Raw genomic sequence first — 24,623 nt, 5'->3', positions numbered from 1 at the left:
AACTACCTTGCTCACCATTAAATCATGTCCTCAAGTTCCACGTCCACACAATTTTTGAACACTTCCAGGGATGGTGACTCCACCACTTCCCTGTGCAGTCTGTTCCCATGCTTTACCATCCTTTCCAAGTAAAAAACTTTCCCTAATATCTAATTTAGTTCTCCCCTGGTGCAGCTTGAGGCCATTCCTCTCATCCAGTCACTTGTTACCTGGGAGAAGAGACTGACCCTCACCTTCCATCACCCTCCTTTTGGGCAGTTGAAAGAGAGTAAGAGGGCCCCCTCCTTTTCTCCAGGCTAAACACAGGTTGGCCTTTCTCAATATGAACAATGTGTGTGTCCCAGAATACAAAGCTGGAATCCACACCTACATCCAAACTCTATTTATTATAACCAGCTTCCATTTCTGCTCCCTTTTTCCCAAGCAGCACACATAGAATATGATGAGTAACATGGAGACTGTATAAATACTTGCTTATCTGTGAATTTTAAGCCACGAGTTCTTTGTATTCTCCTTCTGCATTGATGCTCAGAACCTTGCAGCTAATTACACATTTCCTAATTGTAGCCTGCTTTTCTCAACCTCTTTCATTTCAGCTCAAAAAGGAAACATGATAATGGTGACTCTGCAGATACTCTGAAATAACTAATGTTTTTCTGAATCTCAGCATTATCTTCTTATGTGAATACCGAATATCTCTCTGCAGATACTATTCTATACTGTTTTGAATATATTTTCAGATTACACTAAAAATGAAAGTGACATGAAATAGTGAAAATCATATTTAAAGTTAGCTGTGTTTTAATGTGGCATTTTACCAATTAGATATTATATCAAAAACTTACAAAACCTCCTGATTTTGAAGGTGCTTTTTCCATACTTCTACAGGGATGGCATTTATGGTAACACTGTTGTATCAGCAAAACTACCAATGCAGGTGTTCTGCTTTTTGTCTGCTTTATAGCCCTTTATACAAGGCCTTCCTATAACAGTTCTGCAGTAGCATTAATTTCATAAAGGTCTCAAAGGTCATTCTTATTTTCAGTCAAATAACAATAACCGAGAATTTTAATGATGCTCTTGCATTAGTGTTATAACATTCAGAATTGTTATAAAATTCAACAATGTATGAAAATGTCATTGCTAGGGATGAATGAAGCAGCTCCTCTGAAAATGAAAATCAGCCCAAATCTTTCAAAAGGTATTAAAAAAAACTTCAGGTAATTTCATTTTCTCTCTCCCTTCTGCCACTTCTCAGATACTTCTACAAGTTCCGGCACCTGAAATATCATCATAATTGATTTTTCTAGACAAAGGAAGTGCTTACAGCTAATTATCTAAACTTAAGTACAGCATTTGGTACAGTGCCATGTGGGAAATTATTACCTAAAAGGGGAAATAAAGAAAGAAATCAAAAAGTGAATAAGAATGTGAGGGTAGAAGGAGATCAGTACTGAGGGAAGGTAGTAAGGCTTCTCAAACATCAGTCTTGGGCCTAGTAATATTTAACATTTTTAATTAATGATGATCCCATAAAAAAATAAGTGTGTGCTAATGGAATTTACCAGTGGCATAAGGGAGGCAGGCACTGTCACTGCAAAGACAAATAACACTCTCATTTAGGAAGAACTGAGTGACCTTGAGAGTAGGATAAATTAGACAAAATTCAGAAGGGTTTGACTGCCAGTTCATGCATCTGGGTTTTGTTAATCAGGTTTCTACTATACCTGCATGATCATAGGTAAGAAAATAGTAAGGAAGGGAAAACACAGGCCATACAAACCTGGGTATTTTTGCCAGAGTAATGAAACACCAGTAATGGTGTGTGAGGAAAGTGTTAGAAATCAGTCAGGATGGTGCACACTATTCACAAATTATTTGCTTCATTTTTGGGAAACTATGGAAAAAGATGATTAGGGTGGCCATGGAAAGGAGAGCCTGCAGTGCAGAGGAATTTGGCAAAATGAATGCTGAGGGAGGTCTCTATAAATACCACATGGGCAAAAGCTCTAGGAAGAGAAAACATCTATTTAAACTGAAGGACAACATTGGCACAAGAACAAATAAGCATAAATTGGTCATGAATAAATTTAGGATAGGTACTGGAAGCAGGTTTCCAAACAACAGAATAGCAATGTTCTGCAATTGCTTTCCAGTGAGAACAGTGGAAACCACATCAATAACAATCCTAAGCTACTTTTAAGATGGACTTAAATGAGTTTCTGAAGGGTATTATATGACGTGTTTGGTTAAGATAGCAGAGAAGTAGACTTGATGACCCAAGAGGTCTATGCAGTCCTATCTGTCTGAGCCTGTTTTTCATGACCAAATATTTCAGATCACTTTTAAGTACTTTCTTTCCTTCATGTATTTTTTAGATAAATTTTTTATAGCATATTGCAGGGATTGCTAGCTGGACTGATTTAGGAAAGGCACAAAGCAGTGGTGTCCAAAATATGCTGAATACTCTCCAAACAAAACAAGACAAGTGTGCAGTGTCCTACAGGGCAGTGCTTGGGTGCTTAAAGAAATCACCATTTTCTGTGGAAGGTGATGGGGACATAGTCCCAACAGAAGCAGCATCCCTTTGAGCCTCAATTCTCTCTCATTTCCCTATGGCTGCTTGATTTCGCCTTCTCAGCCCCATGGCACAGATGCAGCAGTGTGAAATAGGATGGCAAACAATGCTTTAGATCCACATGATTAAATGGATGAAACCTGGAGCAGTCAGTATGAGTGTGACTGGATCCCAAAGTGCAGTGAAGATGGCTTGTTTGGGGGCATTCCTCCAGCCCCACTAGTGTGGTGCAGAGCTGTGTTAGCCTGTCATGGTTTATCTTCTTTCAGCCCTATGTCCTTTAATTTAGTTTATCCTGCTTGGTGCTGTTCTGGTCTGGTTTTACAGTTATTAGGACAGCCTCTGCCCGAATTAAGGTGCAAATGAGACCATATGCCAAAGTCAATAGTATGGATTTTATTTAATAGTAAATATGAGAGACAGAGAGAGCGAAAGGAAGAGAAGGAAATAGAAAAGGGGCGGGGGGGGACAGATGAGAGAAAGAGGGACAGAGACAGAATAAAGACAAAATCACCACTCTGTGGATCCCAGTGATGTTCTGTTGATCCTCTCCAGCTGGTCCTCTTGGTGGTGAGGGTGCCCTGAAAAGCAGAGAATCCAATGGAATAATATATGATCAGGCCAGGTGGGAATGACCAGGTACCTCACCCAGGGTGGGGGGCAGTTTGGTGGTGTCTTGCAACAGACTCTGGCTGTGTTACATCACTTTGTGTTACCTGCAATGCTGGTGACACAAAGTGATGTGGTGCAAAGCCTCAGGAAGGAGTCTGGGGATCACTTTGGGGGGTCTTTGATGGATTATGACACCCCCTCAGCTGCCTCCTACGTGGATGCACCATGCACATGGCCTGTGGGGCTGGGGATTTCACAGCTGGGCCTATTTGTGTAAGCAAAGATGGATGTTTAGTGCCTCTGATCAGAGGTTACACCATGCACAAAAACCTCCTCCCTACACCCTCAGTTGTGGGAGAGTCTGTGTAAACCTGGCCTCTGTAGGCTGTGGTCTCCCTCACCCCAAACACGGCCAGAGATGATTCTCAGCACAGCTGCTGGGCTTGGCTTTCTTGTGGGTGCATTCTTCTCCCTCAGCCCGAGATTACTGAACAATAGTGTCCTCTTCATCTTATCTACCTGGCTTAACTCAGGGTCCAAAGTTCCACTCAGGCATCTTCAGGGAGGGGTAGATGCAGCCTCTTTATACAGTTTTTGCTATAATGGGCAAAACCTCTTCATAACAAAGTTTAAGGCATGAACCATTTCAGTCCCTGACAGGTGCCTCAGTGTTACTGTCCCTTGTTCCCAAACCTAGCATTTCCATGATTTCTTAATAGCTGCAATTCCCCTAGTCAGTGGGGCTGTAAAGGGATTTGTATGGAAGCCTAGGGTTGAGATTCAGTAGCTGGACTTTTATAGATTCTTAACCAGACTAGCAAAGTTGTGTTTACAGCTGTTTTACAGTAATAGATGCTTCTTCATCCAAGTGCTGGAGAATGCAGGTTGGCTGGGTAAGGTGGTGACTCCACATTAGGAGAGGTTCTCACAGTGAAAAGTTTTATGATTTTCTTTAGCTGAAATCTGATGAGTGGGACAAGGAAATCTGCAGAATTAAATGATTCTGCCTGGTTTTCCTCTCCAGCTAATTACACAAATACTTTTTCTGATACCAGCTATTAATATTGAGAATAGGTTAAGAAATGGGAAAGTTAGATGAAATCCCCAAGAGCACAGGTAGTTTGGAAAATGAGAAGAAATAGGCAGCAGCTTTACAGCTTGTTGCTGTCCACATTAATCAGATTTGCAGTAGGCAGTAGCTACTTTATGTGCAAATACTTTAACAACTGGTTTAAAAAACCAAGCAGGATGTCTGAGTCCCCAGGTTCACGTAAAGGGGTAATGAATACCTGCATAATGAGATAGAAAGGCCATAAACTCGGTGGTGGGAGTTTTCAGTCTCTCTTCAGCTGAGGTTTCTGCAGCTTTCTGAGCCTCTCAGTGCCAGCCAGGGAGGCAGTCACTTGCCAGGGTCTCCCTGTGGGGAAAGAGGCTCTTGGCTGCAGCTTTGCCATCAGTGACTTTGTGCAGTGCCCCATGTACGAGCTGCCCTGTGACTCTCACATCAGAAATGCCCATCCCTCAAAAGGAAAAACTAAAGCCAAGTTTAATAAAATAATATAAAATAATTAAATAATATAAAAATAATATTTCCAAGGAAAAACTACATTGAAGGTAAAAAAGTAAAGACATGCACTGTGAAATGGTTGAGAGAAAATACTTTGATTGATTGAGAGCAGCTATTAGTTTTGCTATTTTTTAATTTCATTTCTGTTCCTGAACTGTGTGTATCTTAAAAGCTATTTTTTCACCTATCCTTAACTTCAACAAGGACACAGCATCTGTGAGCAGCTGGATGAGATTATTTAATTCTGTCCTGTCCTGTTAGTAAACTCAATTTAAAAGCAATCAATCATAACCACAACCCGTACTTATTGCTATATTTTACCGACTTCTTGCTCACGTACACAGGTGTGGGAAGGTGGCTCTTTGAGAGAGGGTGGCATCCCCATGCCAGGGATGAATTTAGCCCTGAGCTTGCTACAGCCCCATGGTGGCCATAACTGCAGGGAAACATGCTCAGTTTTTCCATGGGTGGAAATATCTGTGGGGTGGAAATATCTGTGGGACACATTAAAGCACATGGACAGCTTGTTTGCAAACAGCTGTGCATTTGCATGTGGGAGCATTCAATTGACAGGTATACTGAGGAATTGTCTTCAGCCACAGCAGGTGAAGAGAAATGCCTCTTTCAGACATGGCTCAGGGTTTTGGATGCCAGCATATGCCCCACATATGGCAGCATTGGCAGCGATGGCATCCAGGAAGGTGTGAGCCTTGTATGTGCCAAGGCTGCGTCCAAGTAGGAGCAATGACCACCCCGACATTAACGGAGTTAAACAGCACCAAAGGCTTTGAGAACAACCCCCGGTAGGTGAATCAGCTGGGGCTGGTGTCTGTGGGCACGGGAGCAGCTGCTGTGGAGCAGGGGCTGTGCTTGCACCTGCAGCCTGAGGTGAGCGCTCGGTGGGACAGGGAGGTCAGCTGACTTCCTCTAGCCTCATCCCTGGCGACTTTAAAAACAAGAGGTTTAAAAACAATCCCTCATTGGAGTAATAATCCCCTTGGGTTAACAGCAGAAGAGAAGAGTGCCTGGTGCAGCGCTGACAGCAGTGTCCTGTCCCAGCCACGGCAGCCGCAGCCCCCCTGGGCATCGTGTGCCCCAGCGCCATCCCTGCTGAGCAGGAGCCACATGGCCGAGAGCCGATGTGAGATGACACCTCTGCAGGAGAGCTGTGAGGGTGCGAAGATGTTATAGCCTACGTAAAAGGAAGACAGAAAGGGACATAGGAAAAAAAAACCCACAAAAATTGTGTGTTCGTTCCTCACTCTTCCCTCAGTGCCGTCTCACCCCGTGCAGAGGGTTCAGAGGTGTGAACACATCCTGTTTACATCTGCCACCAAGACGGGAGGCTGAGGGAGCACACGGCTGAGGCACGGGAGAGCAGCTGCAGCGGGACAGGCCCTGGCATGGACACAGTGCCCGTCTACCACGGGGCCATCACCCGAGAGGCTGGGGAGAGGCTGCTGCTGGCGGCGGGCACGGACGGCAGCTACCTGCTGCGGGACAGCGAGAGCATCCCGGGGGTCTACTGCCTCTGCGTGCTGTGAGAGCGGGCCGGGAGCGGGCCGGGAGTGCGGGGCTGGCCGGGGCAGCGGGCCGGGAGCGGGCCGGGAGCGGGCCGGGAGCGGGCCGGGAGCGGGCCGGGAGTGCGGGGCTGGCCGGGGCAGCGGGCCGGGAGCGGGCCGGGAGCGGGCCGGGAGTGCGGGGCTGGCAGGGCAGCGGGCCGGGAGCAGGCTGGGAGCACAGGGCTGGCTGGGGCAGCGGGCCGGGAGCACAGGGCTGGCGGGGCAGCGGGCCGGGAGCGGGAGGGGGCGGGCCGGGAGCACAGGGCTGGCTGGGGCAGTGGGCCGGGAGTGCGGGGCTGCCAGGGCTGCTCAGGCGGCAGCTGATTGCCGACAGTCCCCTCCACAATACGGGGTGCCCCACAACAAAGTATGTTCTAGTGTTGCCATCTGCTTACATGAGACTTTTGGCTCCTTCACCTTGGCTTAAGAGAGAGGGGTGCAATAAGTGGTGTGGGGTCCCTTGCAAAGCAAAGAGGAGCAGGTTTTGCCTTGCAGAGCCCACGCTTCCCACAGACAAAAAGCTATAAAGAGAAAGCAGGCAGGCACATGGGAAGGGTAAGCAAGGTGCCATGGAGAAATGCCAGGCGACTTGGCTCAGAATGGTGTGTGTATCCTCTTTGTGCTCTATAACCCTCTTGCTTTCTGTCTGTGTTCTTCTGCTTCCCTGGTGTGCTCATGGGTGTGCTCAGCAACATCCCCAGTGACCCTGTCATGGGAAAGGTAACACTGAGTGCTGCTATCCACAATGTGCCTTTGTTCAGGATGCTCTCAGTCCCACAAGCATGTGGCTTGGAGCAAACTGCCTGTAATGCACATGAAATACTGATGGTAACAAACTACACAATAATGTTTCATCAAATAGGGTGAAAAGTGAGACATCTGATGGGATGGTCTGTCAGAGAGAGGGTAAAGGTTCCCCTAGGAGAGCTAAGAGGCTTTCTATTCATAGGACCTCATTTTAATGAGGAAATTAAATTACCCTACTGTTGGCAAAATTCTCGGAAGTCCTGCTGACGCTGTACTGTTGCATCAGAAGAACAAAGATGACACTTATGCTGTACTTCAGTAGGAGAAGGAACACTAGAGAAAACCCTTTTAGGTCCAGCATGAAATCAGCTAACAGAAGGAACTCAGGTACCTGGCAAAAAAACACAAGGGGAAGAAAGGTCCTAAGTCAGGTTTTCCCCAAATTCCTTGAATACATTTTTGACAATATGTAATTAAGTCCTGGGTGAGCATCATTATCTTCCTATTATAGACCAGTAAGTGGAGACTTGCAAGATGGTTATAGATAATCCAAAAATACACAATACTCTTCTCAGGGAAGGTCTTGGTGGCAGAGGATGTATTCTTTCTTCTCTTATGAAATCAGGTGAACCAAGTTAGGTGTTCCTGCTAACAAATGCCTTAACAGCCAGCTGAAAAATGGGCAATAAGAAGCATCTTGAGTTAAATGAAAATGGAAGAGACGCAGCTAGAGGTAAGGAGTGCTATGATTCCTGGGATGGGAATAGGCAATAAAAGCAGAATCTCTTTAAAATAACTATCAGAGGAAATGGGGATATACCACCCTTACACTCAGAAGTCATTCAGTGCAGGTGAAACACTAAGGCATTAGAGAAAGGGTCAGGAAGAGTGTTACAATGCTGAATAAGACAGAGAATACTAGAATTAGTCTACCATCAGTCTAAATCAGGATGTAGGTATGTAACAAGGTCTTTCAGTTGTACACTATCAGCTGGGATTTATTGTTAGTAATTTATGCCTTTTGAAAGAAATTTCATTAATGAAATAAAATATAGAAAATGAAAATAGGAAAAAATTAAAGCTTTTCTAGCTGTGAAGCTCTGCAATCTTTGGAGGAAAAGATACTTCAGTAAGAAACAGATCAAACTGCTTCTAAAATTATGGGCCATTCATGTCTCCATGGTATCTTGCATTGAAACATATGTATGATAAACAAAAGGGTAAAAGCAAAAAACCAAAAATTAATGGTGTGTGTTCTGCAGGCTCAGAACATAGATCCTTAATAGTTATTCTGTAAAGGAAATTTGAAATAGCATCTTGGATAAATCCAGATAAAATTTAAATGAAAAATGTTATGATGAGTATGAACTGATACAGAAAGAAAGATGGCTGAAAAATTGTAGAATTAAGCCTTGGTTCCAATAATTCTTAATAGTCAATTCAAATAATTACGTAAGAAATAGCAGATATGGTGAAGAGCATGTCACACACTAACTGTGGAGACAGTTTTTATACCAGGAAAGGATCCCACACTGAGATAGCATTGACAGCTTGAAGAAATGTGGGCTATAAACCAGAGAAGTGCTTTGACAGGCTGAGTTTGCCAAAGCAGAGCACTTTAGTGGAGAGACTGCAGGAAAGGAAAGGAAGGTGAGAGGTAGAGATCTGTGTTTGGTGGAGAATGCTAAGCCTGGCTTTGGCAAAGAAGCCAGTGGACATAACCAGTCCAAATTCCAGTCTGAACATCAAGGGCAGAGATGGAAGAGGTGACAAACATCCATGTGCAGGGCAGCTCTGGTAAAAACTGAGGGAAGTGTGCAGTTGCTGTTTTCACTCTGTAAGAAAAAGAAAATTAAAGAAAGAATAAGTATTTCTCTGCTTTTTAAAATGCTTCATTCTAAATAAATCATGGAAATTATTAGGAATAGCAAAGTTATTCAGCAGTTTACATTTTGGTTCAGAATCCATGCCAAAGATCACTATAAGAATATATAGACATATGAAGATCAGACAAAAGATGAATTTACTAAAAGTAATGAAGTGATCTTTGAAACATGGGAAATAAAGCTGGTCAGCCATTAGATATACTGCAGTAAGTATCAGAGCTAAACAAAATATTTTTCATGTTTCCAGTGAAAATTTCTACCAGGAGTGTTTATGTTTTATGCTGCTGGTAGTGTTTCTATTGCCCTTAGAAAACAAAAAGAGAAAAATAGTCCAGTTTTCCAAAATCAAGACATGTTCAGTCTGCCTTGTTTGCCCTCTCCCTCCACTTCCCTGGGGAAATAAAACAAACCAAAACAAACATAAAGTCCTGCAGCTTCCTAGTTCTAACCATTTTTAGGGTGCCTTTTCCCATCAGAGGGGAATTACAAGGCACAGTTCTGATAAAGAGAAAAGAAATATTTATCAAAAGAGCAATTAAGCATGTATTTGGATGACAGTGGTGTCATCTACTTGAATACACATTAGTGGCTGCTCTGCACTTTCAGCTCCAGGTACTGTAATTGTCAAGCCCTGTGATTTCACTGCATTGGTTATGCTCAAGCAATGTCTCCTTTTCCCAAGAAACTGCATAAATTTGTAATGCCACGATCACCACCTCATCCTCTCCCTTGAAAAAGCCCTGACATATTTTGGCAGGCAGGCTTTGAGCCTCTTAAGGCACACAATGAGGACTGTAGTGTTCATGGTCAGGCTCATTCACCTTTTGCTTTTCCAATTAAGAAGTAGAGCCCTGACCTTTAAAAAGGAGAAGAGTCAAAGACTTCATGAATCCCTTGTGACTGACGCTGATTTTACAGGGCAAGCATAAAAGAGACAGGTAGTAGCATAAAACCTGACCTATAGAGGTGGGTAACTGCAGCAGGCAGGACCCTGTTGGAGCATTCATCTAGAAAACTCTCTGCTTTCTCTCTTCTTTGTTTCTCCTGAGCTACTGATTTATCTCCCTTGAATGCCATTTTCCACTTTCTGAAGCTGGGATGTGCACGTGGTGTGCCTGAAAGCTTTCAAAGAGACAATGAATATTTTCTTGGTGTGACTGCAGCAAAGCACAAAGGACCCACTTTCAAAAATATTTTAAGACCACAATTAAACAATGCATGGAAGAGTAGGAAGGTTTTGATTTGCAATTGTATGCTCTGGGGCTCTTGCAAGCAGAGGTGCTGCTTTCAAAGATTTTAATACCAGATGCTCCTGGGTCTTCATTGTATGAATATCATTATTGAATTGATAATATCTACTTTAAGGATGTTGGGAATATGTCAACAGAGATACACAACTCTTTCCTGGAAGTTTTTAGAGTTGAACTGAAAAGCAAGATTTTTGTTCTTCCTGAGAACTGGTCTAGAAGAAATGCATATGCTTTATAAAGCATACACGTTTTACCCATAAACAAGTTAGACACTACACACAGTACACCAGGGTTTTAATATCAAGCCTGATTGTTCCAGGGAGCTTTCTTTACTGGTTTGGTTTCCTCTCTGCTCAATGCCCCGTTTGACATTTTTAGCACACTCAGAAATCCTCTGTGCTCACAGCTCCTAATGAAGTCAATGGGGGACACGGGGCACACTAATGGTGACTACTTTGAGGAGCAGCCTCTTCAACCCTGCCTGAAAAATGTATAAAGAAAATGCCTGAGAGTGCCAAAAGCCCCATGTTCCTTTACAGATATATGAGCACACATGCAGGAACAAGCAGCTCATGCCTGAATTGGCAAAGATAAAGCATTTGTAGTTTGGGTTTTAAAATCCACATGCTTGAAAATACTGAGAATGTTAGTAGTTGTTTCAGAGCTGTAAGTAAGACAAACACGACGTGCTTGTCAAACTGTATGTTCAGATGATTTGTTTGAAACCAGCCGTTTGTGTTCTGTGCTGCATTAAATTTGTGGAGAATAATCAAAAGCTGGAATTGAAAGCTGTTTAGAGCTCTTGAAGCAACAGTAATGGCAACAGGGACAGGCTGCAGTCCTATCAGATTTTACGTGTGCTATTTTTTCTGTCACTGTAACCACGGTGCACAAGTTCAAGGCAACGTGCTGAAACTTTCTGATGAGACAGATACATCAGCTGTACAGTACGAAGGTGTAATACAGGATCACAAGCCAGCTTCTGCTTAGCATTTCCTTTGTTTCCTATGTATTCTTTTTGATAGACATGGCAGAATAATTGCATTTTTTTATAACACTGCACATAATCATCGTCATCATTTAAGACATAATTTGAAACAAAAGAAGAAGCCTCTCAATTCAGTATTGCTGTTGCAAATATCGCACGCTGTTTTCAGCTTTGAAAAAAAGTCTTCTGTAGCACAATGGTAAATTTTACTGAGGTGAGTATTTCAGGTTCTAACCAGAGTGAGTGTAGTCTTTGCTGAGCATAACTTGGCTAATGACCTTCACATATTCCAATGACTTTTCTTGCAAAGGTAGACAGCCTGAGTCATGGAATTGATGAAACTTAGTGGGAGGCTAAGTTATTGGCCTGCCATAAAGTAATATCTTTCTATTTAGCATCTCAGATTTGAATAAATTCTTACTTTATTTCTGAATTTCAAGAAATTCCTCTTTAAAGTATTGCTTTTGGCTGGAATCTCCTTGTACCAGACTGACAAAACCCTGCTCAGAAAGGCTTCACTCTTGCTCTTTAGGTAAATCAGCAGCATTTCTTCAGATAGTTAGGAGTGTTGAAGCAGTAAAGATACTGACAATCTTCCACAGAAATCTCTGCATAAATTCAGAGCTATTTCGCAAGACTTAAATTTCTCTTTTAAACTTTTGTTAATTTCAGAAGAGAAAATCAAAATAATGCATTTTTTATAATGCTACAGCATTACAGCAAGTTAATATGTATTACTCCTGTGGTATTGAGGGTAAGTTTTTCCCACAAGAAGTGTTGATAAAGGAATCAGTGACAGAAATCAGTGACAGGAGTGTTCACTCAAGTGATGCTGTGGTTTAAGCTACAGTCACTCTGTTGGGCTTTTCAGATGTTGTAAACGCCAGTTTAGCCCATTTTATTCACTCTTGCAGACATAGAGCTTATATCTTGCACATGATCTGAATGTGAAGGTTATTTCTTCAGCTTGAGTTAGCTGAAGGGTGGTAATTTCTGAGTTGCTGTACTTAGCTGAGATCTAAATAAGGAGAGAATCAGTCTGTTTGTCAAAAAGAAAATACAAATTCTAGGAGAGAGTGAGGAGAAACTTAAAGGCCCTGAGGCACTGCTGTGTATTCCCTTAAATTCAGGAGTTTTGGCTTTGTGGTAGCCATCTCCCACCTCTGTATCTCCTGTTGTGCCCATGCCATCACCCACATTCCCTGTCCAGGGCTGCCCACCAGGAAACTGCCTGGAGTTGTTTCCGCTGGGCACTCAGGAGCTGATCTGCACCTACATCAAATGCCTGTGGTGGGGCAGAAGTGGCTCCAGCCTGAGCTCTGGTGCTCATCTGCTCGGTGCCATTGACCCCTGCTCCAGAGTCCCCTAGGGTCCCCAGCATGGCTCCTCTCCAGAGCAGTGGGGTGCTCCTCTCCATAGCATTAAGTGGTTTCTAAGCATTGTCTCTGCTTGAGAGATGGAGAGTTTAACTCTTTCACAGAAGAGAAAGCTGACACAGGAGCCCCAGGCTTGCAGTACCCTCTAGCTTTGGGTTCCCAGTGTAAAGGCCATGGGAAGGGCTTCTGAGGCTACCCAATGTTACTCTGCACAACTTGCTGACTTTGCTTGCATTGATAAGGTCTGTTTCCTTATTTCAAACAACTTTGGCTTCCAAAACACCCATCTTCTGCTCCTGGTTGTTTCAGCATTTTGTGCTTCTCCCAGACCAAGCCCCCTCATACTTTACCTTTGTATATCCCCTTCCTTACTCACTTAGTCTTTCTGTCAGATGTTCAATATTTGTTGCTGTTTCCTTGCCCAGCTTGCGTAGATATTGGTCCCCTTTTCTTTCCTTCCACGTCCATCCCACCTAATCCAAAACTTCCTGCCCAAGATGCCCAATTACTAAATTACCTTCTGGTTTGAATCTCGCTAATCTAGACCAGGCAACACACATGCATTTGGACACTGCTTGGCTGAGTGCCCATGATATAGCCAGACATGGTGATGCTTCAACTGCTAGCAGCCTTTAGAGGGTGCTTCTCTTGCAGCCTAGAGAGCCACTGCTGCTTTCAGAGAGTGCAAGAGATATACCTTCTTTCAAACAAATTGTATGTCTTACTCTGAAAACTGGGCACCCCCTCCTCTGACCATTAGAAGGTTGTTTTTTTTTAAACATTGGGAAAAGCGCTGTTTTGCCTAACGTGTTCTCTTCTGCCTTCTCCATCCCTAAATGAGGGTGAGGCAAATACCTAAGAAATGAAATTTCAGTCTGAAATGCTGAAATGTGGCAAAGTTATAAGAAACTGACTCTGGGCAGTCTAATGCTCAGAACCACTGTTTGTAGGCTACACCATGGTCTGGTTCTTAAACTATGTTGTAAAATGAAATCCCAAGGTAAGGTCAGGTTGTAAATGTACCAGGTAAGAAGAGCTGATTGACATAACACAGTGACATCTGAAGAGAAAGATACGTACAGAGGAAGAAATGGATGTAATTTATTGCTGACATGGCTTTCCCTTGTCTCTGTCTTTCTCCCTTTTAATGTGTTGAATTTTGGGCTCAGAAATGAACAAAAATTAGTTTAATAAAATTTCCCAACTGAGATGCAAAGTATTTGGAAATGATGTTAAAGTATACCATGCAGCTGAAATGTCATCATTAATTTTAATCTGCAGCATGCGTGTAATGTCCTCAGGCTATTCCAATAGTGCAGAAGATTGTAATCATTCACCTGTTAAAGTAAATGCAGCTTAAACAGGTCTGATCACAGCTAAAAAGGAGGAATGGAGAGGACAGGTAGACAGATGGTGTTTCAGTATGTCATCTGTGAACGATGTCTTGGTAACTCTTTGGGAGGAATTATCTGGTATAAAGAAAAAGGAAGCCTATAATATAAAGTATTCCTGTAATAGCAACTCTTTCTAGGTTTTCCTTTGAAAAAGTTTTCCAAGGGAAAGTATTGAAACAGAGCCTGTGTTAGTGCAGTTCCCAGCTGGTATAACACATCCTTCCCTATGGAGACAAAAGAAAAGTGAGATGTCACAAAAATGTCATTAGTGGTGACCAAAGCACTGTTTCATAAGTGCTGTCTGGTATTGTCCTTACAGCAGTGGCTCTTTTCTGCTTCCCCTCACCAGCATTTTGGTATTTTTTGCCTATGATCAAAAACTTATAGAGCCTCATCAAGATATTAATTCATGATTATTTCTCTCCCCTGAGCTTCACTGACAGGAGAGAGGAGCTTTGCTGTTGTGAGTAGGGCTGTGTCTGTGCTTGGGACAGGCGAAGCAATGGGGGAGCCCCTCAGTGAATCTTTACCTGGGTGTCATGAACTGGTCCTCCTCCAAGATGTGCTGATACACCAGTGTCACTGAGAGTGCTCCCTGAGCTCACACCACGTATAGGAGCATTGTGTCTCTCTAGGAGCTTTTTTTCTGCTCTGAAGAGAGAAAATGTAGAAAATTGAGCTGTCCTCTCATGTTAGCTGGGGAATTTCTCATTTCCTGAGACTTAAGCTTCAGTAAATGAATTTTTTCACCTGCTTTTTTCCAGTCTTACATGCTTTACTCTTTGGAAGGTAATGTCCTCTGCAATCTCAATTTTAATTTGTGTATATAATTTTTCTTTCAAGAAAAACACCTTGATCTTCCTTCAGCCCACACTGATCTTAGTTCATGTAAGGTAGATTAAATCATAAAAGCCTTTCTCATGGGAGGCTTTTGCCCATATAGCAGTAAACTTCACCCAAAATCATATCACTAAATATGGAAGGTAAAACACTCTTTGAAGTGGTAATGAAGTAAGTTCCTGCTGCATGACAGAAAGTTTTGATAAGATCACATTCATTGGGAGAGAACTTATCAGAAGAGCTATAATTCATTTTGTGGAGACCAAGGTCCCAATGGAAAGTAGTTCAACAGGAAGATCTAGCAGTGCATCCTCTGAACAAAATGCACCTTCCCTTCCTTCCTTTGTGCATTGCCTTTGCAGAGGCAGATGGGGATGTCCAGGTCATCTCCCATTTACTCAGTGTCTTGCTTTCCTGGTGGCTTCAGAGCCAATAACAGATGATAATATTGTGTTTTTCAACTTAAGCACAGTAAAATCCCTCAGACCTTTCAGTCTTTCCTTCTCTGGGAGAAACATGAACATTTTCCAAGAGAGTGGAGAGCTCTCACTTGTCCCTCAGGAAGCTGTGATAACAATGTCATTCTCTTCCCATTCTCCACACTGTGCTCAAAGCATCCATCTTCTCAAATTCTTGTTCCTTTTTCAAACCTCATGGGCTTTTAATCTGAACTATCCTTTGTGCTTTCTCTGTGCTCAGCTGAAATATTTTACAGTGTGATATTTTGAAAAATGCAGGATAGCTGCATTGTATCTCACCATACTTCAATACTGAATATTATTTTATCTGACCTCTATTTTTCAATTCATTCTGCTTAGAAAACCTTTCTGGTATAGTGCTGAGAGCCAACAGACAGCTCAGAGTCAGAACAGCACCACAGCCCCTCAACCTCTTCAACTCATGCAACCTCTTATGTAGACAAAACAGTGAAAGAAACAACAAATAGTGGCTTTCCAGATAACCATGCTGTTTGTGGAAAAATCAGATTTTAAAGGGACTGAAGCAGTTGGGAAAACATTTCTTTTAGAAAAACCAAGAATCAAGCAAGGGTAGTAGAATCATAGAATCATAAAATGGCTTGGATTGGAAGGGACTTTAAACATCCCCTAGTTCATCTAATCATCTAGTTCCAGCTTGTCCTGGTGTGGGCAGGGATGCCACCCACTAGACCAGGTTGCTCATATCCTTGTGCACAGTGTAATACTGAAAATAGAAGTCAAGACAATGAGTTTTAGATGTGTAGAATCATACTGGTGGATTTGAGACTTGAAAAAAATCACTGTGTAAAAGGTTAAATACTCACTTCAAAGAAATGGAACAAAATGCCAGGACCTCTCTGGTATTTTCCAGTACATTATGGCCTGTAAAATCCTCATTTCAGTAACTGTGTGTTGGCTGGTATTGTACATGTTTAGGTACAGCAAAGCTCCTTGTGATTTAAAATAAAAGATTCATGTGAACATAATGTTATAGAAAGCTGATGACACAAGCACAGCTGTCACTCTTTAAGAAGAGATGGTACAAGACTGTCTGAGTGCCCTAAAGGGAGACACTGGATTCCCAGAACAAGAACATACATAATCTAGTGGCTTAGAGGAATGTGCTTTTAGCCAACTGGGCTTGAGTTGTGGCTTCAAACACCACTGACCGTGGTGCTATGACATGGAAGGAAAGCAGCTCCACATTCTTCCCTCCTTCTGCAGCCACAGCAGGTCATTCATGTTTCTTCCCAAGGTCCAAATCCCTGATGGACTGCAGTTTGCTGGGGAAAAAAGAGGGGAAAACCAGTGATGGCTGTTTTCCTCCTTAGGTTTCTGTGAGCATGACCAGCTGCTTTCCATGTCTGTCTGGTGGCGTACAGAAAGTCAGGGAAAAGGCTCTCTAGGTAGGCATGAAGAGGTGGATGAAGCTGTGGTGGGATTGTGGGGCAGTATCAGGCACATTCCCATACTTGAGGAGAGGAGGGCAGTGTCTCAGCTGGGCACAGGGAGTTTGTCCCTGCAGCAGCCTGGATGGGAGGGGATGGCTTTGTGTCCTTCACCTCTGTGTCTAATCACAGTGGGACTCAAGTGGTGGGGGCAGAGTTCACAAATCATCACAGGCATTTTGCTCCCACTTTTCTGGGTTGTAGCAGAGTGCCAGCTCTTAACAACTTCCTTCTATTATACCAGCCATCACTTTGCAAAGGTTGCTGTAATGACTTTTAAACAGGAATTTGACACAGATCATGAGTAATTGCAATCATGTGATGTCTGTGTCACTGACGGTTTCTCATATTTTGTAGTAGCTGCTATTATGCCATGCATAACTGGAAGTAAATACAGTATATTTCTACTTTCTTAAGAATAAGAATTGATGGCAAAATAGGGAATGGTCCTTAAAATCCTGCTGTGTATTCATGTAAATGTATGTAGTGTGAAACAGAAGCATAGAATCATAGGCTATGCTGAGTTAGAAGGGACCCATCGGGATCATTGAGTCCAATTCCTGGCACAGCAGAGGACATCCCAAGAATCACACCATGTGCCTGAGAGCACCGTCCAAATGCTGCTTGAATTCAATACAGCCTTTCTTATCTGACACCATCTAAACTAATGCTGTACCCATGGAGCCTCTATTAATTGTTTCTGAGTTAAATTTTTGGATATTAGTGTAGTAATCTACCATGTAAATCATTCACTGAGTTGGGTTTGTGCGAGAAGCAAGAGTGACTTTGGCACGAGTTGTGCCTTGTGTTAATAGTCTATGGCTAATTCCCCAAAGACTTTGATTTTAAAAGAAGGAAGATTCCATAGCCTTATATGTCTCTTTTTGGAGACAGTATTTGAAAGTTGGGAACATATGGGCAAAGCAAAGAGTAATTGATTTAAGTCCTTTTTTAAGGTGTAGTTTTCCAAATAAATTACAGTAATTGCTGCTGTTAACATCTGCATTTAAGCAAGTCACAGAACGGTAATGCTACCTGTCAATAATACACCTTCTCTTTTTGCAGGCAAAGTGTTTCTGGTGTGTGTCAGTGAAAGGACATCACTGAAAAAAATTAATAAAAATGCTGAGGAAGGAATAGAAGCAACACCATTTAACCTAAAATAACTGAATACTGCTAAACTAGATCCGGGTCAGACCAATCCTTCTCATCCCCAAAAAAAACCCAGTAGGTTTAACACTGCATCTATCCAGTGGTTTTTTAGCTACCTAGAGCCTTTAGAGCTGAATTTATCTTTAAGGAAAAGTTAGCAAATGAGCTAATTCTCACACAATAGTGTAGTTCTTGTGAAAACTGTCAGGAGAAATGAATAATAAATACTTGGTTTTTTTTTTTTCCCCCCACAGGCATCAGGGTTATGTTTATACCTACAGAGTGTCCCAGACAGAAGCTGGATCCTGGAGTGCTGAGGTGTGTACTTCTCCTTTCCCTTCTGAAAATTTCTACATCCTGTTTGATATAGATTATAGATTTAATGAAATATATTCAAATTATTCATGTTTCTGCCTAGTCTGATTTTCATTGATGGTAATCGATCTAGAGTGCATCCATCAGTAAGATGTCTTGGTGCCACTTCTGACAGTCTAGAACTCATAAATTAATTCCCTGTTTCATTTCAGCTGTTGCATAATGCAATAGTGCATCATTTTGGATCATTTTAAATGGCAAAAATATTGTGGTTTTATAATTTGACAAGCACAATCTGTTTCCATCTATCCTATGTACCATCAATGTCAGGATACTAAAGAGATTATTTTCAATGTACAGAGTTTTTATTCATTAATCCAGATCAATTCATCATTAGTGCAAAATATAGCCAAATCTTGATACAAAATATATTTTCGCCCATCTGATGAGAAACTGGTAATTTGGGTGCAGAAAAACATTATTTGTAATACAGACAACATTTAGGTTGATGAAATTGGGATGTTAATCTCTATTTATTTTATGATTTTCTTCCCTTTGGATGTACTCTGTGTATTAATTCATAATTATCTTTCTGTTTGTATGTTAATGAACATTTATTTCAAATATTTATATAATTTCTAGACAGGCATAATTCCTTGGCCATTACTGTATTAGAGGTGATTCTGGAACACAAAACTGATTCTTGGGGTTACTCTGAACAGATTAGGGGATGGAAATGACTGACATTACTGTTGAGTAGATAATTATCCATGTGATCCTTGGGAATAGTGCCCAGTAATTCTTTCTATAAGACATCAGGAGGTTGATGTAAGGGTTAGGATTTGTAGTGCCCAAGACAGAAGTTTTCAGGACAGGGTGAGGGTGACAGTGCACCCACCATGCCAGGGTAAGCACTGTTATCTATGGAAAGATTCCAGGACTCCAGGGACGTCCACCTGTGGAGGGTAATTCCCTGGCTGAGGCTGCAGCCTCCTCTAGCCCCAGATGACATCAGCATCTGCAGTGAGGTTTTCTGGTGCTATATAGATCTGCTACAATGTCTGGCCTTTACCTCCACTGGCACTCTATGTGTGGCTTTTGGGCTTTCCCTGGCTGTATTTTAGGCAAACCTTACCTGAATTTCACATCCTATGTGTGCTGAAGGCCCAGGCTTCTCTATACATCCTCTGCAGGAGAAGGTTCTAGCTACAGATCCATGATGCCAACCCTTCCCTTAAGGAACAGAAACTTTAAAGTAAATGTTGCTTAGACCATGCTGGCTTCAGCTGTTAGACACAGCAGCCTAGGTCCAACTGATCCCCACAGAGTGTGCCTGCAAGCCAAAACAGACTCCAGAGGCAGCTGGTCCTTTCCTGCTTCTGCTTCCTTCCCTGTGGCTGGTTAGTCTGAGCAAGCTCAGATCATACCCATCTTTCAAGGATGAGGTAGGGAATTTTAAACAGTGCTGTGAAATCTCAGCCAGAGTGAAGATTCCAGCTGGTGCCAGGGAGGCTGAATTTAGCTCACAGCTGCTGGTTGAGAGCAGTGTCCCTTGAGTGGGACTATGCTGGCAGGACCCATGCTTGTCCTCCCTTGACTTTGGTGAAGAGGAGTTACTATGAGAATGCCCTGAAGGATTTAACACAAACGTTGGATTTTTGATTAAAAGCACACGTAGTTTCATTTAATACTGTTTGAAAAATTGCTAATGTAGAGAGATAGATAGAGTCTCGCTTTTAATAAATAGGTAACATTTGGCTGCTGTCTTTATACAAGAAGTAGACAGGAATACTCAATGAACACATAAGCCAACGCTGAATGCTCCAAGAAGGGTTTGCAAAGATGCTGTGTCCTTGCTGGAATTTAGTGGTGTGAGGACTCCCTCTCTGTTGTAAGCCCAGGCTGCTCTCTAGGTTTTCTCACTGGTGTTTCTAGGATGGAACTATTTTACTTATACAGGCTAAAAAGTTATTGGTAAGGAGGTTAAATCACTGACTACATTAAGTCAGGGTCAGAAATAGCAAAGGGTCACTTGTAAATGTGTCTAATTAGTGTGGCAGGTGACTGTGGGTAATTAGTGTGAGATTCTCTTGTAGTGATTAAGAAATTGTCCCTCTTGCACCTTTCTATCACCGTGCTGCTGGGAACCGCTCAGTGTAGGAAGGCTGGGATGGCCCGGGGAAAGCAGAGAGCAGTGTGGCTCATTGACTCACCTGGAACTGGCACATCAGGGGTTCACATCCATGGCTGCTCCTTCCCTGGGAGCTGTGTGCATTTCTGAGGACAAGGCCTGTGTGCCAGCACAGGGTGCCCAGCACCCCTCCTCACCTCTCCCCCTCTGGCTTTGCAGACAGCGCCCGGGGTCCCCCGGAGGCTCTTTCGGAAAGTGCACAACCTCATTTCAGCCTTCCAGAAACCCAACCAAGGCATTGTGACACCCCTGCAGAACCCAGTTGTCAACCACGTGAAAGCCAACTACTCCTCAGGTACTGGTGGGGGGAGGAAACCTTGGCTGCAGCTGAGCAGAGCCCTCCATGGTGGCAGGGATAGAGGTCTTAGACCTACTTGTATATTTGACCTGAACTGGCCAGCAGAGTGACATTGCCAAAAATGTCACTAACTTTGCTATTGTGTGATTTGAAATGCTGCCACTCAGGTGCTCATTACAGACAGGGTCTGTCAATGTGATAAGAGAATGGATTTTGAATATGTATTCCTGAGTGCTAGGGCAGCAATGGCTGCCTTCCCTCACCACCACCCTTACTCATAGAGCCTTCTGGACTGTCCATTTTGTTCATCTGTTCAAATGTTTGTGATTATTTCTCTTAGGGAGGAATGAAGGCTATGACTTCCACCTGCAGCCATCATGAGGATGTCTCCCCAAGTGTGACATAACCACATCTTCCAGCATCTCCTCTAATCTATGCTTTAAAACAGAATGGTTTATATGATAGTAAATACAACTCTGTGAGTTTTCTTGTAACATTTGCAGAAATGTGTATTTCATAGAATTTATTGCTTAAGATGTAGAAGTTTAGATTTCAGAGTACTTTGAATTCAGGGTGGGATATTTTTTGTTTTTGTTTTTGTTTTTCCCAGGAGAGGATAAAAAACCATGAACTGCTAAATCCTTTATGTCTTTTTTTCCCTCTTTGTACTGTCAAGTAAAAACATTTCTCCCTTCAAGATCAGTTCTTAATTAATAATTAGTTATTAATTTTACATTGCTTAACTTTGAATCCTGCTTTGCTTTGTTCTGGTTGGCATTTATGCAGAATTGGGCAAGTCTCCTTTCATAACCTTAGGAGAAGTGTTTACATTAAAGTGTCCTTGCCTTGGATGGGCTGTGTGTTTGTCATTCATACAGTTCCTAAAGATATTCCAGATGTGATACCGTGAGGATCCCCAATAACTGATTTCCCATCAAAGCAGTTGCTCTGCCCTCTAACAAAATCTGTAGTTTTCACCAATGACCAAGAACATAAGTAATGCACAGAGTAACCAAGAACACCAATGAAGTGGAAAGCCTTGTTCTTTGCTTTTAGATGTTCCCTGTTCTTGAAACAAGCCATCCTCACATACAATTAAAAAAAATAAATTATTTTTGCATGACAGCTTTTCTTTTCCTCTCTGTGTGTTTCCATGCTGCTGCTGGGCTCCTGGAGGGGAGTTTTGAATCTAGAGGACTTGTCAGCTCTGCAGGGTTAGGTGAGGCTACTGGAGAACTCAGAGGATGTGCTTTTTGCACTTGGGGTGGAACAAGTGAGATGGCACTGGGCTAATGGACTGGCAGACAGTAGGAAAAACTTTTGAACGGCCTGGGTGTCCTGTGGCCCTCTTGTTTGAGGAGATCAGGCTGTGTTTGAGGAGACAGGGCTGTTTTTGAGGAGATCAGGCTGTGTTTGAGGAGACAGGGCTGTGTTGCACTGCTGTCCACAGTCCAGACTACCTCTAGGTGGGTTTTTGCCAGGTAGGTTTGTGTGAGTTCCTGTGGGCTTTGGAGGGACCCCAGCTAGGGCCAAGCCTTGTTTGTGTGCAAGGGGGATGCATGTGCTCCAGATGGCTGGTTGTGCCACCAATGGCCATGGTTCAACAACCAGGAATGGTCCTGACTACCAAAAGAATGGGAGTCTCACATGCTCCCTTCCAAAGCAGAAGACTAACAGTGATTACAAATGGTCTACAAAATACATGTAATTACAGAAAAACAACCCTTAAACGTTGTATAGGCACCTTTGGGTTGCTCTGGTTATGTTTTATGCCTATACTTGTCTCTTCTGCAGATCATGGAAGGCTAAAAATATTTCTTAAGAGAGAAAGAGGCTTTTTCCAGAAATGCCAGGCTACAGACTCAGGGAGAACATAACTGACTGAATTTCACCAGACATTGTCACCTGCAGCTTGGTGGCACAGCAAGAGGCCCCACACCTGCCTTGTTTTCACCTCGCTAAAGGCAAGTTGGGTGTGAACAATGACAGAACTAAGTGGCCTGCAAGTCCATGATGCAGCAAGGTGGAGGTGGATGCTCCAAGTAACATTTGATAAGGCTGAAAGGTTTACCTTTTTACCCCCTCTGAGTGTGTGAGTGAGACAGTGCAAACAATAAAAGATTTTCTAGGAAGCTCAAACTTTTTGTAAATAGGAATAAGTGCAATAAATGAACAGCCTGGTCTTAACAGGGACTACTGGGCAACAATTTTGCAAAGTTGTGGTTGAGGCATTTTCAGTTCATTACTCTGTTTCTGTCTAATTGAGGGCCAAATTTCATCTACAGTGAACTGTCCCATCATATTTTACACTGCATGTACATGTGTTGCTCTGTGTCTTTTTTGTATGTGTGCTTGTTGGTTGAAATTAGTCTTACCTTAATACAGTGCCATACAGTGGCAGATCCAGCATGATTTTCTCTTTGGTAAAATATTTAAAGGCTGTTTTTTTTTGTCGTTACATAACTGAGCAAATGCACTGGCTGGTTTGCTGTCACTTGTGCCCATTGAAGCTTTCCCTTCTCCTCCCTGCCTTAAAGGTTTCCCAGCCTGCTGTGAGCCTGCAGCATCTGGTCCCTGGCAGTTCCTTTCCAGCTTTGCAAAGCCTGCTGAGCTGCTGGGTGCTGGCAGTGTGTGTGTGCAGCCCCAGCCTTCCCAGGGAGCTCTTCTGCTTTCCAAGTGCTGGGTGTAAACCCCTCATTCACCTGGCCTCTCCTGGGAGCAGGAACAGGTGTGCCTGGGAATCATCCCTGGCAGATGATTGCACAGTGTAGGGATGCATGCAGTGGGAAGAACTCTGCCCAGGGGCTGTTTCCTATTGAACTATCCTCTCTTGACTCGAGGCTGAGGCTGCATGTGGAAAACCTGCAGCGCACAAGCAGCAGCTGCTCACCCGCTTTGCGGTGCAGTGAGCTGAGGATAACTGGTTTGCCTGTGGTTGACTCCAGAAGTGCATTGTTCTTCTGAAAAATACATAAAATAGGCCAGAAGATGCCATTTCTGTTTAAAGCTGAGAATGTCGTTTCAGTGTCTGGTGTAAATTATTAAGACAAAGGCTTGTATTGTTTCTTTTGGGTACCCAAGGGTCTGGAATTGCTGTAGGCTTAAACAAGGTGGAAACAGAGAGAAGCTGGTGGTGCCTGTGAGACAAGAAGTAGATGCTTGGTTATGGCAACAGTAATTTGGAAATTATATTGATTTCCTACAATGACTTAGGTGTCAGGAGCTACAGATCCTTTTAGAGAGCAGCAGCTGCATTTTGTTGGTATGACTTCCCACATGATGTCAGTGTTGCCTGCTGCTTCCCTCCCACCATCTCCTTCAGGCTGCAGCCCCACTGGGCACAGTCCCTCGCTGTGCCCTGTTCCCCTGCCAGCCCTCCCACCCCTGTCCCCTCGCTGCCACAGCCCCAGCTCTGCAGGTGGCTTTGTAGCTCACTGTGCTGCCCCAGTTCTGGCCCCCTCCCCAGCAGAGACAATGCTGCTCCTCTGCAGCAGCCGAGGCTCCCTCAGCTCTGGCTTTGCCTCCCCTGCTCCCTGTCTATGGCTGTGACAGCCCTCCTGCAGCACTCAATCAATACAATATCCCAGGCTGGTTTTCTTCCCCTTTCTACTGGAGCACCCACCCCTTTGGAATCACTTCCTTCTCATCCACCCAGCACAGCCTCAGCCCTCCTGCTTGGTTCCTACCCAGCCCAGCTGTTCCATGGTTTTTCACCATGTAACCTTTCCTTTAGCCTTATACATTCCTTGTGCCCCTCCATTCATGTGCTCCTTCTCTCTGCTGCATGTACTGGGCTTTTAATGTTTTATTTTCCTGGGCGCATACTTTTGAGAACACAGAATCATTCATCATCATCTATTTGAGGCAGCTCTAAAGAACATGCAGATACTTTGCTACTCACACTGCCAGCAACATTGATTTCACTCACACTGTTATCAGG

The 24,623-nt window shown here is 43.1% G+C and overlaps 1 protein-coding gene across 1 annotated transcript; it reads left to right on the top strand.

Moving 5' to 3' along the window:
- The first annotated feature begins 6,160 nt into the window (after positions 1–6,160).
- Positions 6,161–21,470, top strand: SH2D1A (SH2 domain containing 1A). Its single transcript, XM_054289815.1, has 4 exons — positions 6,161–6,297; positions 18,134–18,197; positions 20,545–20,680; positions 21,024–21,470. Exons 1-4 carry the CDS (start codon positions 6,161–6,163, stop codon positions 21,062–21,064), a joined length of 378 nt encoding a protein of 125 aa, XP_054145790.1. The 3' UTR covers positions 21,065–21,470.
- Positions 21,471–24,623: the final 3,153 nt, after the last annotated feature.

This window comes from Melozone crissalis, unplaced genomic scaffold (genome assembly GCF_028551555.1).
Source record: "Melozone crissalis strain CALT ecotype California unplaced genomic scaffold, PUWL_Pcris_2 ptg000068l_1, whole genome shotgun sequence".
Lineage (NCBI taxonomy): Eukaryota > Metazoa > Chordata > Aves > Passeriformes > Passerellidae > Melozone > Melozone crissalis.
The sequence above is the reverse complement of the archived record's forward strand: the minus strand, read 5'-3'. Positions and strand labels throughout refer to the sequence as shown.

Bases quoted from the DNA above. Each gene is read 5' to 3' on its own strand.
- SH2D1A (XM_054289815.1), top strand. From the start codon at position 6,161: ATGGACACAGTGCCCGTCTACCACGGGGCCATCACCCGAGAGGCTGGG. The intron at 18,198-20,544 runs GTGTGTACTTCT...CTGGCTTTGCAG, and splicing joins CTGGATCCTGGAGTGCTGAG to ACAGCGCCCGGGGTCCCCCG. The intron at 20,681-21,023 runs GTACTGGTGGGG...TATTTCTCTTAG, and splicing joins GAAAGCCAACTACTCCTCAG to GGAGGAATGAAGGCTATGAC.